Source organism: Anas platyrhynchos, chromosome 5, assembly GCF_047663525.1.
Source record: "Anas platyrhynchos isolate ZD024472 breed Pekin duck chromosome 5, IASCAAS_PekinDuck_T2T, whole genome shotgun sequence".
NCBI classification, from domain to species: Eukaryota; Metazoa; Chordata; class Aves; order Anseriformes; family Anatidae; genus Anas; species Anas platyrhynchos.
Window position 1 is genome coordinate 24,705,591 of NC_092591.1, and position 16,194 is coordinate 24,721,784.

The 16,194-nt window shown below is 38.3% G+C and overlaps 1 protein-coding gene across 4 annotated transcripts in view; it reads right to left on the reverse strand.

Moving 5' to 3' along the window:
- The window catches only part of MIA2 (MIA SH3 domain ER export factor 2), a 33,521-nt gene extending 21,481 nt beyond the window's left edge, over nucleotides 1-12,040 (reverse strand). The window contains exons 1-10 of one of the 4 annotated variants that reach the window (XM_013101327.5): nucleotides 11,764-12,040; nucleotides 10,483-10,616; nucleotides 9,105-9,191; nucleotides 7,608-8,772; nucleotides 6,841-7,080; nucleotides 6,603-6,703; nucleotides 3,034-3,165; nucleotides 1,349-1,370; nucleotides 1,156-1,244; nucleotides 718-789 (exon numbers count right to left, since the gene is read on the reverse strand). In XM_013101327.5, coding sequence (XP_012956781.4) covers nucleotides 718-789; nucleotides 1,156-1,244; nucleotides 1,349-1,370; nucleotides 3,034-3,165; nucleotides 6,603-6,703; nucleotides 6,841-7,080; nucleotides 7,608-8,772; nucleotides 9,105-9,191; nucleotides 10,483-10,616; nucleotides 11,764-11,878 — 2,157 coding nt within the window. In that variant the 5' untranslated portion in view covers nucleotides 11,879-12,040. Of the gene's footprint in view, nucleotides 1-717; nucleotides 790-1,155; nucleotides 1,245-1,348; nucleotides 1,371-3,033; nucleotides 3,166-4,068; nucleotides 4,227-4,444; nucleotides 4,599-6,602; nucleotides 6,704-6,840; nucleotides 7,081-7,607; nucleotides 8,773-9,104; nucleotides 9,192-10,482; nucleotides 10,617-11,763 lie in introns of those variants that run through there. The other 3 variants (XM_013101324.5, XM_072038461.1, XM_072038460.1) reach the window with 3 other exon arrangements.
- Nucleotides 12,041-16,194: the final 4,154 nt, after the last annotated feature.

Consider the following 16,194-nt stretch of genomic DNA (forward strand, 5'->3'; position numbering starts at 1 on the left):
TGACTTGACTTCCTACTTGACTACGTAGGAAGAATATAAGTATGTTTTAAATATCATTTTAATGCAAAATGACAAAGTACATTTAACAAACATCACAATATCAAGGATAAATCTCAAAGTACTCTAGACTCTTGTATGCTAACAAAGCATGTAACAACTAGATTTATACAGCCTGAGTTGCAGAACAAAATAAATCTGGTTTTTTATACAGTGGATTTGATATTATATAGCCTATGATGTATTTGATTCACTTTTTTGGAACTCTTACGAATATAAGCTTGGGGGATATAAGCAATGTAATTAAACCTGGTTGTATTACTTAAAACATGAAGCTATTCTCTACTTATGTGTCACTGAAAAGCACTGGTAATTTTAAACTGTGCTCCAGTAGCTTATAAAATAAACTTGAATTGAATCACATGAAAACGTGTTTAATGCAGTGCGCACTCTGCTTGAAACAGGAACAGTTTACTGTTTAAGTAATTAAATATTGTCTAAAATGTCATTTACTCTAATATCAATCATTTTGTTTCCATTCTGCTTTTAATTCAACTGTTACAAAAGCTTTTCTTAGTTAGTCTTACTTCTGTGCTATTTTCAGTAACGCAGGATTAGAAAACCAATCCTCACAATTACGCAATTATGTTTTTAATGTGCGTAGCATTTTCCTGAAATACTGCCTTATACTGCTTAGATAATTTCTATTTATCTTTTTACCTCAAAAAAAGCTGCATCTGTTGATTCTTTCGTAATGTTGTCGTCCTTTAGAGAAGATTCTAGATCTTCAAACTAAAAAAGAAAAACTTTATGTCAGAATGGACATCGGGGAAAAAAAAGTGCCTAAATAATAGAAATAATAATGTTCTAGTCTGAAACATAGCCATCACCTCACAAATATACCCTGCCAGAAATCAGGACAACCTTAGCCTGAGTACGTTATTAGAGAGGTATAAAAAAAAAAAACAAACCCTTGATCACACTGACAATGTGATACACAATAAAATGCACTGACAGAAAAAGCATTTAAAGAATTACTTTTAAAAATTTTAAACATTTTTGAGTCACAGAATCAGGCTTAAGTTTAGTAATTCAAATACAGAAATTGGATCAGTTTATCAAATTACTTATGTGAAAGCAATTAATGAGAAATATTACCTCTTTTTTGCAAAGGCTGAGTTTTTCAAGAATTTTGCATTTCTCTTCAACTAGTTCAGCAATTTTGTTGGCAAGCTGTTTTTCCCTTCCTATAACAAATAGACAACTAAATGTTGCAGCATTCACATAATTGCAAGTAGCAAAAAAACGAGTTTAAGATAATAATGCTCCAAACTATGAAAAATAAGCTTACCTACATAAAGTCGACTTCTAACCTGAAATAAAAAGAATAAATACTTGAAAACATCTGATTAATCACTCTTGCATAGTAACTGAGAACAAGTTTTTTAGTTTATGGTTCTATGATCAGGTTAAACATGGAATTTAAGGAATATAAATACAGGTTCCTGTCACACAACCAACACAAAGTGCCCACGTACAACTCTGTGGGAAGTGCCAAATCAGCAGCTGCAGCATGAGGTCTAGTGCCCTAGAATCAAACTATGGGACAAAGCCTGTTACAAATGGCCTGGACAAGAGATGCAGAAGTTGGCTGGGCCAAAGATTTTATAACAAAAGACTCCTCCCATGGCTGGGCCTGGATCATGTCTCTAACATATAAGGAGTCTTTGATTTTCCCTGTTTCTTTCTTATTCAAAGACAAGGAGACCAAGTAAGAAGGGTAGAGTGAAGACACAATTATGCCTATCCTATCAACCCCAAAAGCAAAAAGTCAAACCCCACTGCTTTTGAATAAGTAACTATTCATTCTTCAGAAGACCACTCAGTGCAGTTTTAAGTACAGATAACTGAAAAAGCTGTCAGTAACTTGTAATATCTTGGGCCTTAGTGATAGATCAGGTAACATATGAGAGGAAAACAACACTAACTAGAGTTGCTGCTTGACTAAAGTATCAGCTGAAACTTCTCTTTCATAGCATCTAAAGCAATGAAACATAGTTAAAAATCGAAAACCAAAACAAACTGCTAAGAGATACAAGGAGTAACACAAATTACAGATTTGTTAGCTTAAACAAATATGGACTACCCCTTCCAGACAATCTGAATTGCTGCTGCAGAATAAGTGGTGTTTTTCCAGATCTAAGGAGACGTTAGAAGCCGAAATAAAAATGCAATTGCTCTTATGTGAAAAAAATAAAATGCTACGCAGCCTATTTTCAAACAAAAGCATCATTAAGCCCAGCACAAAAATAAATAAATAAAAAAAAAAAGGTCACCCTCTGACTACTTAAGAGCATGCAAAAAAATTAAGAAGTTTACTAAATATTGAATTATGGACACTGAATACATTTATTTAGTAGGGAGAGTTTGGTAGGCAGGTGTTATTGCTCACATCCTTACCCACTCATGACTGAAACCAACCCATACCTCAAAATATCATCTGATGTATGTGTTAAGAGGTTTCAGTACTACATTTCTCCAACACATCAGCTTAATTCTCACAAACTCACAGCAAAATCAGTTCAGTATTCCAGTAAACAGAATCAAGGCCACTGGCTGAAGTGTTTTAAAACACCTGCCTTGATGGGACTCCATCCAGATTGCTTTTGCTAAGTTACCTTGGGAAAACCTGAGTTGATCTAGCTATAGCCAGAACAGTCAGATCAGTACATACAGCGATATGTACATCCATCAAATCTCCACATCCCGTGGAAATAATTTAAGGACTGACTTTTAAAATCTGGGGTAGATATAAAAAGGGAAGGAAAGAGGAAGTCTTACTATTGTGAGTTTTATTTCATTTCCTCTACTGACAATGGCCACTCACTACACATCCAAACACTTCCCATCTTGACAAAACAGGCTACTTCCCAAATTTTCTCCTTTTTAGGGGGAATCCAAATTAAATCACAGCAGATTTAAAGTTCTGAAGCATTAGATACCTTGAACAGTAACAATTTCAATTTGAACACTTACTGACTGATAACTTCTATACAGGAACAGGAAAACTGTAAAGGCTCCAACAACTGCAGCACAAAACACTAATTCCCAAGGAAAACCATACAGATCAGGACCAGGTCTCATCTCTTCTGGCAGCGAAGCCACAGCCTGAAAAATAAAATCAAAAGTTTTAACTAAGGAGATTAATTTAATATTTGACACTGAGTGATGCAGACATTATTGAGTGATGGAAATAGACATTAGAAGCAAATTAAATCAATACACAAGGCAGTAAGTACAGGCTTGTACTTTTTTTTTTTTTTCAAAACTCCATGAAATTGGTTAACAGAAGCTTTTGATTTTTAATGTACGCATTTAGTAAGTGAAGAAAAAATAGTAGAGATTAAACAAGATATGATGATGATGATGAAATAACGCTGAGTACTTCTCCTTCTGAACCTGCCAATTATGGTATTTCTTTCTTCAGACTGTCTACGTTTTAGTACTCAAACAGTCAATACCAGCCAGTATTTTATGATTTGCTGTCAGAAAAATTGTTTAGTAGGAAAATCTGCTCAACCAACATAATGGTAAAACGAACAGTCAACTAGTCAGTCGCTGTAAGCACTTACATCCGCTCATGTTTTGTATGTAAAGGGATATCGCTGTTTTCTCAAAGCAAACACATAACCTGCTTCAGGCAGGTGCCATTTACTACGTGCAGCGCGCGTTTAACAACTTAACAACGTGTTGCAGCCCCACGACGCCTCAGCCCCCGTTCCTCTCACAAATCGCTCAAACCACCGCTACCTCAGGACAACCGGGGGGCGCAGCAGAGGGGTGCGGAAACCCGGGCGTGCTCTCGGCTCCCTTCCTGCTCGCCACCACCTCCGCCACCCAGGACGAACCGGGCAGCGCGTCCCCGACCGCCGCCAGCCCCCCCTGAGGCGGGCCGGGGCGACGCCGTACCGGGGGCCGCCTCCCTCCGGTCCCCTCCGGTCCCCGGTCCCCGCCGCTCCCCAGCGCCGAGGCAGCGGGCAGCAACCGGCCCTGAGGGGCTGCGGCACTCACCCTGCGCGCCCCCTCCAGGGCCGAGCGGCAGCAGCGCCGTGCCGCGTCCCGCAGCCCCAGCCACAGCCCGGCGGCCGCCACGTCCAGGGCGCCCCCGCGGCCGGCGGCCGCCATCTTGGCGCGGCGCGGGCCCACCAGCGGCTCGGCCCCCTTCCGGCTCGCCGCTTCGCAACCGGCCCCTACCACTGCCGCGGGGCACGGGGGGGGGAGGAAAAAAAAGGAAGAAAGGGGAACGGGCGGGACAGCGCCGCGGGACGAACCACTGCGGAGTGAAGGGGGGCGCTGCGGCTGGGCCGCGATGAGGGAGTCACGGGGGGGGGCTCAGCGCCCGGCCCCGGCGCCTCGTGAGAGGCCGGCCGCTGCCGGCGACGCTTACCTCCGCTCCTTCCATTTGCCCCGTGTAACACCACAGCCTTACAGAAATAAAAACACCGGCGGCTGGGCCGCTTCCCTCGGCGGAGAGCTCGCCCCGGCCGCTGTCCCCGCTCCTGTGACACTGGCACCGCGGGGAGGGGCAACAGGTGGCCCGGTGACAGGCGGCGGCGCCCGCCCGCCGGGCCACACGGCACAGGGCTCCTGGCCGCCTCCTTCTCCATGAGTTTTTTTGGTTTTAATTACATTTTATCTTATTTTTTTCACATAAACTTACTACGAGTTATTTTTATACGTATGCTAAGTCTGTTTTCACAATGCAAGGTGAATGACTTGCATGTGAAACTACCACCACCAAACTGACAGGTAGAAGGTGGAAGTGCCTGTCCTGATCACATCAAACACCACAAAAATGGGAGTCGCCAAAGCAACAAACTGTCGATGAGCATTGAAACCCAGTCTGCTTCACTAGAAAGAAAGCAAAACCCTTCAGCTTTTTTTATCCTAGGCTGTGACTGGGCCAAAATCGATTAAAGTCTGATTTTACCTGGAAATCGGGTAAAATTAGGTGTGGTTTTTAAACTTCAGTAACCCGACCCAAACAAAGTTAAAATCAAAGTGTCACCTTGATAAAGTTTACCATATATACCAGATACCATGTATCTGATATTACCCTTCTGTCTAGAGGGGACGGTGCAACATTGTCTACCCTTTCTCACATTCCTTTGGCAACACTGTTTTTTGTGAAATTAACATCTGGTAAAGTCCCCTTCACTTTGTCTCTAGTGCTAAACTTAATCCCACTTCATTAATTAATTTGCTTTTGATTCCACCCCAAGCCCACCCTCTCCAGTTTCACTCCAAATCATCTCCTCATCTAGAAGGCCTTAACTTTCATGACTTTTCACTCCATTAGCAGAGTACAGAGCAGACCTGTACATATTTCTCACCTATTCCTTCCCAGACATTATTTCCCATATAAATTCTCTCCATGAGGTTTCCACTGAATTCCTTTCCCTGTATTTGCCTGGTATCAATCCTTTGGCTCCACCATCCTCTCAAGCATCTCCCTTCACCTAAATCACAAGAGCCCAAGGCCATCATAACTCTCCCCTCCTCTTCCAAAGCTGTCTCTTCCAGAAACCCACCCCTTCCACCCCAGGCACCTCCAGTCTTGTTTACCATGCTTCACCTTTATCCTATCTCTAATTCCTGTCTCCTGCAGAAGTCCCCTCTCTGTTCCACCCCTTACCCATACCACACGTTCCTCAGCTGAACACAGAAGAATGCCCTTTCCTCCCCCCCCCCCCAACTTTTTTTTTTCCTTCTTAGCAGAAATATAGAAATTAGGGCTGGGTTGGAGAGGCAAACTTGCCTTAGCTGAAAGTGACAGCAAAGAGGCTAATTTTCAGGTGGAGAAGCAGATGAGGCAATTCTGACAGGAGCGTTCTGCTCACCTAGCAGAAGACACAGGCAGGTCATAGTGGAGAGAGGCTAGACTAAAACTTCCTCTTTCCAGTTGTACCTTAACCAAGTAATAGGTTAATTAGGTTAACCTAATTGTGGAGGGTGTATTTAGGCAACCTAAGGACTTTCATCTTGAAGAAAAAAATCTTATCCTTGTAATTGAAATTTCACATTTCGATATTTAAGACATCCCCATAGCAATCATAATCCCATTTTATATTTTAAATATTTCCTTAGAGAAATATTTTAATGCAGTCATGGATGATGTGAATCTTTGGAAATCAAAGCTTTGAAATTATATTTTTAAAAGCGATGGAAGTATTCTGTTTATTTTACTTTTCCCAACCAAGCTTTCTAAGTCCATGCAAATCAGTCCTGTCATGAGAACTATTAATGAAACTCATGGTTCCCTAAAGCAAAAAAAAGTGGGGGGGAAGGGGGCAAAAAAGGCTGAGTTCATCAGATTCTGAATTGCAAACAGCAGCAGATGAACAGCAGCTACCTTGACATTTTCTTTTTTCCACCTCTCTTATTTAGTATCAGATAGTCCTAGAAGCAAGGGGACTGCAGAGGTTTTATTAAACATAAATTTCCTTTCCTTCTCTCCTCTGTCAGAAGTGCATTGCAGAACATGGCTAACAACTGGCTTAATTTTGCACCAATTTCCAAAATACTATCACATAAAGAACTCTTACCTTTTTGATAATACTTGTCATTGCTGAAAATACAGACTTTATCAACTCCTTAATCTCAAGAGCATCCAAGCACTGAAGAATCTGATATATCCAGCTTCCTTCTGGTTTGTTTATAAGGAAAACAAACAAACAAAAAAGATTTTATATTACAGTGGTCAGCTTAATACAATTCCAACTATTTTTTTTTTTTGAGATTTCAAATTTCTTTTCCTTCAAATTAGATTTTTTTTTCACATACCATTACTTGGGATGTAGCTCTGAACTTGGAAAACATCATCTGAGAGAGGCTTTTCACCATCAAGTGGTAAATCAGCTACTGAGCTAGGTATTTTTTCTTCAGAATTTATTGAAGGAATTACTATTCCATTTGAATGTTGATCACTGTTGCATTCACCGTCAACAGCTCCATTCATTACATATTTCTCCTTTGGCATTTCTTCTAGAAGTTTTCGTTTACTGCCTATTCCTGCAAATAATTCTGAAAGGACATAATGTTTATTTTTAGAGGATTCAACTGCCCATTCACAGTTTTTTTCCCCTCAAGACATTAACCTCCACTGAGATTTTGATCTTACATTTTTTAAACATTTTCTTCAACTTAAAACCAAACATCAGAGTGCTCTGTTAGATTAAAAATGTGCTGCAGATTTATAATTTAAGCAATGCTAGTTCAAATCATTGTCTCAGAGTGGAGTTTGGAGGACAGAGCTTTAAGCAAAACTGATATTGCAGCGCAGTAAATAAATATTAAAGAAATAATATGCTCATTTTGACTTTTTTTTTCCTTCTAAACAGCAGCCTGGCTTTCTAGCTTGAGGGGTTTTAGAAAGCTAGCTGTAATGATATTTTTTTCTTTAAAAACTGTCTTCTATTTTGTGGGCTTCTGGGGTAAAATTTTTTCTGATACTTTCCAGAGTAAAACTTTTCAGATTCATCTTCTGTGTTTTTGTATCTTGCACTGTCTGTTTTATAATTAATAGAGCAATTACAGATTTTCATACCAACCTGAATGGCCATAGTTGCTTTCTGACTCTTGATTTCTCATTTCAGCTTCAGTGTTTTTCAGCAGTTGCCTTTCCAATATCGGTTCTTGTTCTGAATCGTAAGGTTCAACTGGCTCTTTTTTTCCACCAATTAGCATATCAAAATATGATCCAATGCTACTTGAGGTGCTTTTGGTGTCACTAAGAGTATGCACACTTGCTGGTATCTCCCCAGCATTTGGCATGTTACTGTTTGAATCTATTATTTCTTTTGTATAAATTTTATCTTCATCTGTCACTGCTTTAACTGTCTCCTTTGATTCTTCATCCATGTGTGATTCTTTCTGGTTTAAAGTCTGTATTTCTTCATTCTTACTTGCTTTATCTTCTGTTTCTCTGCTTTGCTGATCTTCAATAGCAATTGTTTCTTTCTCAGTATGCCCAAAATTTAGAACATTACTTAAACCCAAACTGAACCAATTTGATTGGTATTTCTGGCTTTCACTACTTTGTTCTTCTATCAATAACTCTGTGACTGCTGTTTCATGTTCATTATCGGGATGTCCATCCACACCAGAAACATCATGGCTCTCTGAATCATTTTTTTCTGATACAAGACCAACATCCTCTTTCTCTTTACCAAAATACAGGAAGTCCGTCAGTCCACCCTGAAACCAACCAGATGCTACAGGCTCTTGTTCCTCCTTATCGTTTGGCTCTTCTAACTCATTTTCAGCAGTTACTATTTTTCTGCCTCGGTAACTATTTTCTTCTAAAGATTCAGTAATTGCTTTTAAGTTCTCTTCATCATTTTTACTTCCTGTGGTAAACCATCCTGCAATATTGGAAACCATCCAACTAGACTGAGCTGGAATGGGTTTTAATGGGAGACTGTTTTGAATTTCTGGCTGCTCAGCGTCTTCATTTCTATTCTCATTTTCAGTAACCAACTTCTTGCTTGCAGACTCCTCCTGACTCTGAGATTCCTTGGAATCATTTCCAAAAGCTGATTCAAGTCCTTCTTCATTTTGGTTGGAGTCTCTTATATGATTTAAGAGTTCATTTTCTTGCAGCTTTGATTCTGCATCAGATGCTGAATATTCACTTTCTTTGTTGGGGTCATGTAATGCACTGTCTTCATTTTCAAAAACATATTCATCTCCATCAAGACAAAGGAAATCAGTTTCCTAAAAGAACAATATTAACTTTTAAAATGCTCTAACGTATAATTTTCTACAGTGCTGTGTAACAAAGTAAAGCATCTTTACTCTCTTCCTCTGTGTGTATGTATAGTCTTACACAAAGTACTGTAAGTAATTATATTATTCCTAATGCTTCTATAACATTTATTAGATAAAAAGTTATCTTAGAGAACAATGAACACAAATGGTGCAGTAAGAAAGGAACTATGTTTTGAATTATCTGAAATAAAATATATGTTGAAACTTGAGCTTCTAACTGGGTATTAGATTTTCAATAGCTGTGAACTACGCTGGAGAATCTGGTGATGTTGATTTACCTTGGTGAGCACTTCAACTTCTTCTACAATTAAAACTTCTTCAACCTTCACAGCATCTTTTGGGAAATATCCAAAATCTTTTCCTTTCTGTAAGAAATATAAAAGGAGTGAGAGCACTTAAACGGTAGTGGTAAGTATATGACATGCTTGCATGTATGCTAGAAAAGTATCAACAAACAGTAAGTTTATAGGACTGTCCTCCACCCCTGTCATTTTTTTTGGTCAAAAAATGATTTATTTTTCCTTCACTAAAGTGTTCCATTTGCTACTTCAGAAAGCAAGAAGAATATTATTCCAGCTATTATTTTCTGTAGTCTTAACAGTCCCTAACTGAGCACAGTGTTATGTACACAGATGGTCTCTGCTAGCTCCTAACAGGATCAGATGCAAAATTTCCATTTACTCAAGTTAGAGAACAATAACACCTTAATAACTAATGACCCATAAAAAGTTACAAGGGAAGTACAGTGTGAAATCCAGGTATGAGGCCAGGTGCTGCTGAAGAGAAAATGACAATGAAGACAACACTGCAGAACATAAATAGATGATAATGGCCAAAAGAATAATGCCAGCAAAAGTAAGAGTCAGTCCGATGATGAAACCAACCACTAGCTTTACAACAAAGCACTGCACATAGCCTTTAATGGGGGAATACATCTTGGACAGCAAGAAGGAATGAAGTACCTGCAAAGATGCTCTAAAATGCAGAAAGAATGACAGAATGCCACTGTTAAACAATAAATGTCACACATCATTTGGGAAAAACAAACAAAACAAAATAAAAACTACCATCATAACTGATGTATTCTGGTTTTGAAACATTTACACTGTTTTACCAGCAGTTGGATTTGGATTGGTACATCCACTGCCTTTTAGCTATACCATAACTTTAACTATAGCATAACTTCAGAGCTGTTCTAACTACATTGTCAATTGTTCCAAACCATTAAATGTGTGTGATAACTTCTCTGGGAACTTTCCTTGAGCACTGAACTGTGAAATCATGTCCCAGTTCTGAATTGCCGATCAAGCAACTGTAAAATCTCCTTACCTGCAGACCTGTAGGTAGGTACCTGGCTCACTAGACCTGAAGGTTTTTAAGGGAACGAGATGTAATCATTCCAGCCAAATGATTAGATGAAGGAGTCAGAAAACTTGGATTCTGATCTTGACTTTGTTTCTCCAAGAGTAATCTATGGCCAGATTTGATTTTCCCTTTATAGAAAGACATCTACAATGACCCATCTCCCAAACACGATGTTGATCCACAACTGGTTAATGTTAAAAAAGGATGGAAGATCCCTAGAAGCAAGCAGACTGCTATTACAATGCTATCTAAATTATTTATGCAGAAAGTCTATCAGACTTAAGTACTTACACTTCCTGTCCACAAATTTTCATTTTTCCTGGAAAGTTTGGAGTATACAATTATCTCCTCCCCTGTTTTGAAGGTTAGATACCGGCAATCAGGCCCCGTGTAGTCTGTAGTGGCTTGAACTCTGCTCATTGCCGCTGGAATATGTCGGAAGAAAGAAACAAGTAAGTATTGTAGCCACTTTGTCTGAAGTTAGATATGTTATTGAAGAAGTGTGTTGTATAGATAAACATTATATAATTTATATACATATTTTTATATATATATATACACATTTATAATTTTATATTTCAGAAATTGCAAGTTAAATCTAGCTGTAATTGCAGGGATTTTGTCTGCTATTTTGAATTTATTAATATTATGAATAAAATAGTTAAGCTCTAGTAACAGAAACCTAAACACATTGTCAGAAACAAAATTTACAATTCAATTTGAATGACTGCTTTCTAGTTGTCTCCACCTCTATCTCCTATCATAAAAATCATGGTTTATCTATCATAAAAACCTCTACTGATGTGCTCTGATCAGTTTGGTGCCCATTCCACGTGCTGCCCTAAGACAGATATCCCTGAGCACCCAGAACCTGGTGAAGTCAGAAATCCAGGAGCATTCTGTAGAATTCTGAGCATTCTGTATGGAAATGTCTTTATTTATTGCTGTCCTCCCCCCCCACCCCGGTGTCTCAGAGGCTGATCTGACAACTTCCTGCAGAGCTATTTAATCCCCAGGAACTCCATAACTAGTTACTGCTCTTCATGTTAAAGAAAAAGCTACATTACAGTATCTATAGAGAAGGATTACAAAAAAAAAAAAAAAAACAACAAAAAAACATCAAACAGTTTGCTTAGAATAGAAAAAATACAGTATTGGAGACTAGGCTATGAACATACTGTAAACAAAAAATATGTTCTTTATTAGTATATAGACTACCGTGTACATTTAATTACCCTTGCACCTGTAAGGAATGACTTAAAATACTTTAAAGTTGTTTTATGCTGAATTTTTGAGGAAACCTGAGAAAAAATAGCTATTAAAGAGTTTTTTATTTTAACTGAACTTCAATCTTTAGATACTTGCACAACGCGATCCCTTAAGTAGGTTTTTCAGGAATATCTTTTTTGTCATTTGAAAAATTTAAGTCTTTTTTCATAAACTTAGTATATAGACAACAAACATTTTCTATGGCTACTCATTTTCATTCAGTGCTTTGTTCCTAATCTCAACATCACGGTCTGTAATAGCTACATGTACATAAACTCCTTTAGAAAAAAGATTTTTACTTACTCTCACATTCCCGATCTCCACACTTCTTCCATTCTGAAAGTACCTTTGTACTCTGCAGACTTGTTATAAATGAAATTACTAGCAGCAAAATTCTCTGATCCAATATTCTTGACATTTTTAAGTAAATCTAGAATGCACTGAAACTGTGAAAACTTAATTCATTTGCAGAGTACAAGAATATTCTACATTATTTTTCTTAGCCTAACAAAAAAAAATCGCAACTGAAGTTATAATCCCATTTCCCTTCTCTCATCTGCCAAAGCAAAAGTACACTATGCTAACTCTGCTAATAATCTGCCAAGTCAGTTGTCCTGATTATACACGTGTTTAATAATTAACTTAGTTCTGATAGCTAGACTGATGTTTTGAATACAAACAAACTAGTTTTAGCCACATAAGAATTTAGCCACCATCAGAGAGAGTTTTTGCTGTCGAGTCTACAGAAGGCTCTGTTCAGGGAAATTCAATATCAATTCTAATATTTTTTCTGGATTATGGGATTTTTAACATCTGATTTTAAGTTGAACTACCATTTTTAAACATCATTTCCACATCATACAGCACAGAGCAATGCATCAAATCTAAGCAGATATGTCCCGCTTTATAAGAAATACCTTCTGTTTCTAAGCAACCTATTACCCAATGGAGTTATAAATAATTTTCTCAAATACAGGCTATGCTTTAAAGTGGTAGTTGTACAGGGAGTTATACACAGCTTATATAGATATGAAGTTACACTATAAATGCAATCCTACAGAATGATTTGCTTTACAAGTAAGCTTTGCTTCAAATGCTTCACAGCATTGCCCCAAACATCCTTGGTCGACTATGCACGATACATCTTAGGGCCTTCACCTTTAATTTCCAGCTCTCCGACATGGGGTAGCCTCTACCCTCTCCCTTCATGATAGCATCCCAAGAAACCATATTCCCTCCCAAGCTGATAATATTCGCAGTTATACGTGTATGCTTCCTAGCAATCCTGCCCCTCCTTCTGTCCTGAGCGTGACTCACACAGACTTTGCTTTGCTTTTTCTTTCCGTGAACCTAAGCTGTATCTTACTTGCAGCATAGTTCCCCTCTCTCCTGCTCCACAACCCAAACCCGCCAGACATGGATGCTCACTATCTATGAGCCAGCAAACAAATCGCCTACAGGGGGCTGGGAGAAAGGGCACAAAGTACGCTGCAGTCAGAGACGTGTTGACCAGCAATGTCCTGTAAACAAAGAAATCACAGCAGATGACGTCGTCCAACTGCAATCTAACACTTTGCCCCCTTCCTTTGCCGCATGACCTGATAGCCAGACAGGCCTCTCCTATGACCCAGCACACCAGCTGCCCCTGCTGTTAGGTAATCCACCAGAGAACTGCTGCACGCACCCACCAGGGCAAATGCATGATAGATCTGTACCCCAGCACTCTTCCCGGAATAGTTTTGATGGAGCCCCATCCCCAGTTATTTCTCTCCTCGTCTGCTGCTTAGAGTGCCTGAGAACCTTTCCTGGGGTCCTCCAAGTTTATCTGTAGGAGGTGAAGGGGAGGAAAAATAGAATGCCAGGCAGCTGAAACATCAGGGCGTTTCTTTGCATTTGTGAAAAGATGGACAAGTTTTTGGTTCCCAAAACTGTACAGATTAGGACAAACTAGTGAGAAGGAATATATAAAAAATTACACTGGGGAGTGGGAAGAACTACAGAAGAATTTTATATTAGAGGGATTGTCTATTACCAAGTGTTATACAAAAATAAAAAAAAAAAAAAGGACAATTTTTATCCTGACAAGGTTATAAGCTAGTCAGAAGAGTCTTTCATAATGCTGAATACCGACCGTGGAATGTAAGGCAAAAACACAATCATGGTCTTAGAAAGTTTAATAGTCCCTTTCTGGCCTTGGTAACCAAGAGGTGATTCACAAAAAATGGTAAAGCCAGACATTCTAACACCTAAAACTACATAGGTCAGCAAGTTTGTATCAGAGGGCAAACCAAAGGACCCACACCTTGAGATCTACACATTACATTTGTCAAAATAGCTCTCAGAACGGCCGACTCTTCATATGGACACACAAATGAATTCTCAGGTCTTTGTATGGAGATGCTATAAATGGAGTAGCTAGGATGAATTGCAATGTTTCATCTACATCTGCAGTTTTCAAATTATTCTGGGCCCTGATTATTGCGTAGCTTAGTCTCAACAATCATCATTCTAGGTTTGAAGCTGTTGAAAGGTTGATTAGCAGTGTTCTCTCTCTTTTGTTATTGAAGTTGTATTAGAGGAGCAAATAAAGTACATTTATATCATATGTTCTTTTCTTCAGGGTGTAAAACTCACACTTGCAGATGTTATACAAACGTAAGCTGTAATCACCCTGGAACTAAAGTCAAAGCTAAAGATACAGGGGGTTTATCATAGCTGCCTCCCAAAGGACAAAGTTGAAAACTTTACAGCAGGTAGAGCAAGATTTCACTTTATTTGTTTAGTGAGTAGAAGTTGGACACTTCTGCAGAACTGAAGCAACAGAAGTGAAGACTTATATATGCAAAAACAAACAATGCTAATGAAAAAGATCTAACTTGAACAGCTTTCCTTAGAACAAAACTATTTTGTTGGAAATCATCTTAGTAACTATAAGCATTAAGCTTCTAACTTTAATTATAAGTAGTATAGTAACTAGTAACTTTAAGCATTAAACTAGAAATACATAACATTACGTGTCTTGACATGTCATAAATTCTGACATACTAAAATTCACAGAAGAATCAAGTCAGAATTCATGGTTTGATTTAAATCAACTGATTAGTATGGCTCACTGAATGACTCAAGATATGATCCTGTATAAATACAGAGATGTTGCATTTCCTAGACCGTTCAGGATTTGCGTGAACCATAGAGATCCCAAAGGAGATCATAAGCAGACACAAACTCTCTTAAGTACATAAAAATCAACAGCTATTTTATAACAGTATATACAGTTTTGATTGTATTTTTATGATAGCACCAAAAGGTTACATACAGAATGTAAGGTTTCACTGTGTATAATATTGCACAAATATATGGAAGGATACAATTCATAACAAAAAACATTTGAAACACAGTTCTCTTGACTTGAGATGTTTACATTAAAATGCAGATCAACTTTAATATGGAATCTCATGTTTTAAAAAAACACTTTTCGGCATGACAACTATCTTTTAAAATCTAGTAAAACAAAGGAAGAGAAGAAACACTAGTTCACTCACTCTTCTTCTAGTTAAATATGAACATGTAACAGACATTCTTTATTCAAATTTAAACCATGTTTTTAGCCAGGGTAATAAATTGTAAGAAAAAGCCATTATTGCTTCCCTATTACAAAAAGGGTTGCAAACATGACAACTCCGTGTGTTACTTGAAAATCATGGAACTTGCGATGTACTACTTTGAATCTTGATAGTACTTTCCTAAGCTTTGAATGCCTCGCACTTCGCTATACATTAAAAGGCTTCACGTAATAAGAACTGCCTGAATGAGGTTTGTGCAAAACAGGGATTTTCTACGCAACTCAGATGAAGGGAAAAAAAGAAAAAAGGTGTGTTTTGTATTCTCCAAAACACAGATCTCTATATTATGCATATACACCACTGCTGCAGCATTTGATCACATCATAAATACATACATATAGGCTTAGAAATGCTTCTTTGAGCAGGGAAGCTCATTTTAAAGATCTGGGACACACAAAATGAAGATGTTTGTCCTGTTGTGCAACAGTAATTATTGTAAAATGAGCAGCTAAATCTGGATCCCAGAATTATAACTGTGGCCTAACCACAAGACCTTCATTTCCTTAGGAAGAAATGATGCTGGAGTTATCTATTTGCAAATTTACTGATCTTGGAAATTATTGAAGTTTACCAATACCTTATTTCTTCAGAAAAATTACTTTCAAATTTCCTTACTTACAATGAATCTGTTCTAAGCACAAAAACATGTAAGTTTCAAGTAAAGAAGCACAAATTTGAAGAAGTGTACCTTTTATGCAAAGTCATGCTTCAGCTTACAGTTCATGAACAATCTGCATAAAATCTACTCTGACAAGGACTCCACGTGGAACATCGTGGAAAAACACATTCTTGGAGACTTCCAGCTTACTGCTGCCAGGAGTGAAGAAAATTGAGACAGGTAAATGGTATAGTCAGTGCACATACATGTAGTATAACAGCACTGTAACAAAATACACCAATCCAACTCCTCTAAATTCTTATTTAAAGCTAGAGTGGACAATATGATGCAAGCACTCCACAAGACGCATAGATCTTACATGTTACCCACTCATATAAAACATCTCAGCTTCATTATTAGTTTTTTGCCTCTTTGATTGTTTGTTTTTCTGTATTACTTGACTGAAAAGAGACCAAGGTATTTTTCCATTGATCTCTACTCACCACTTTGTGG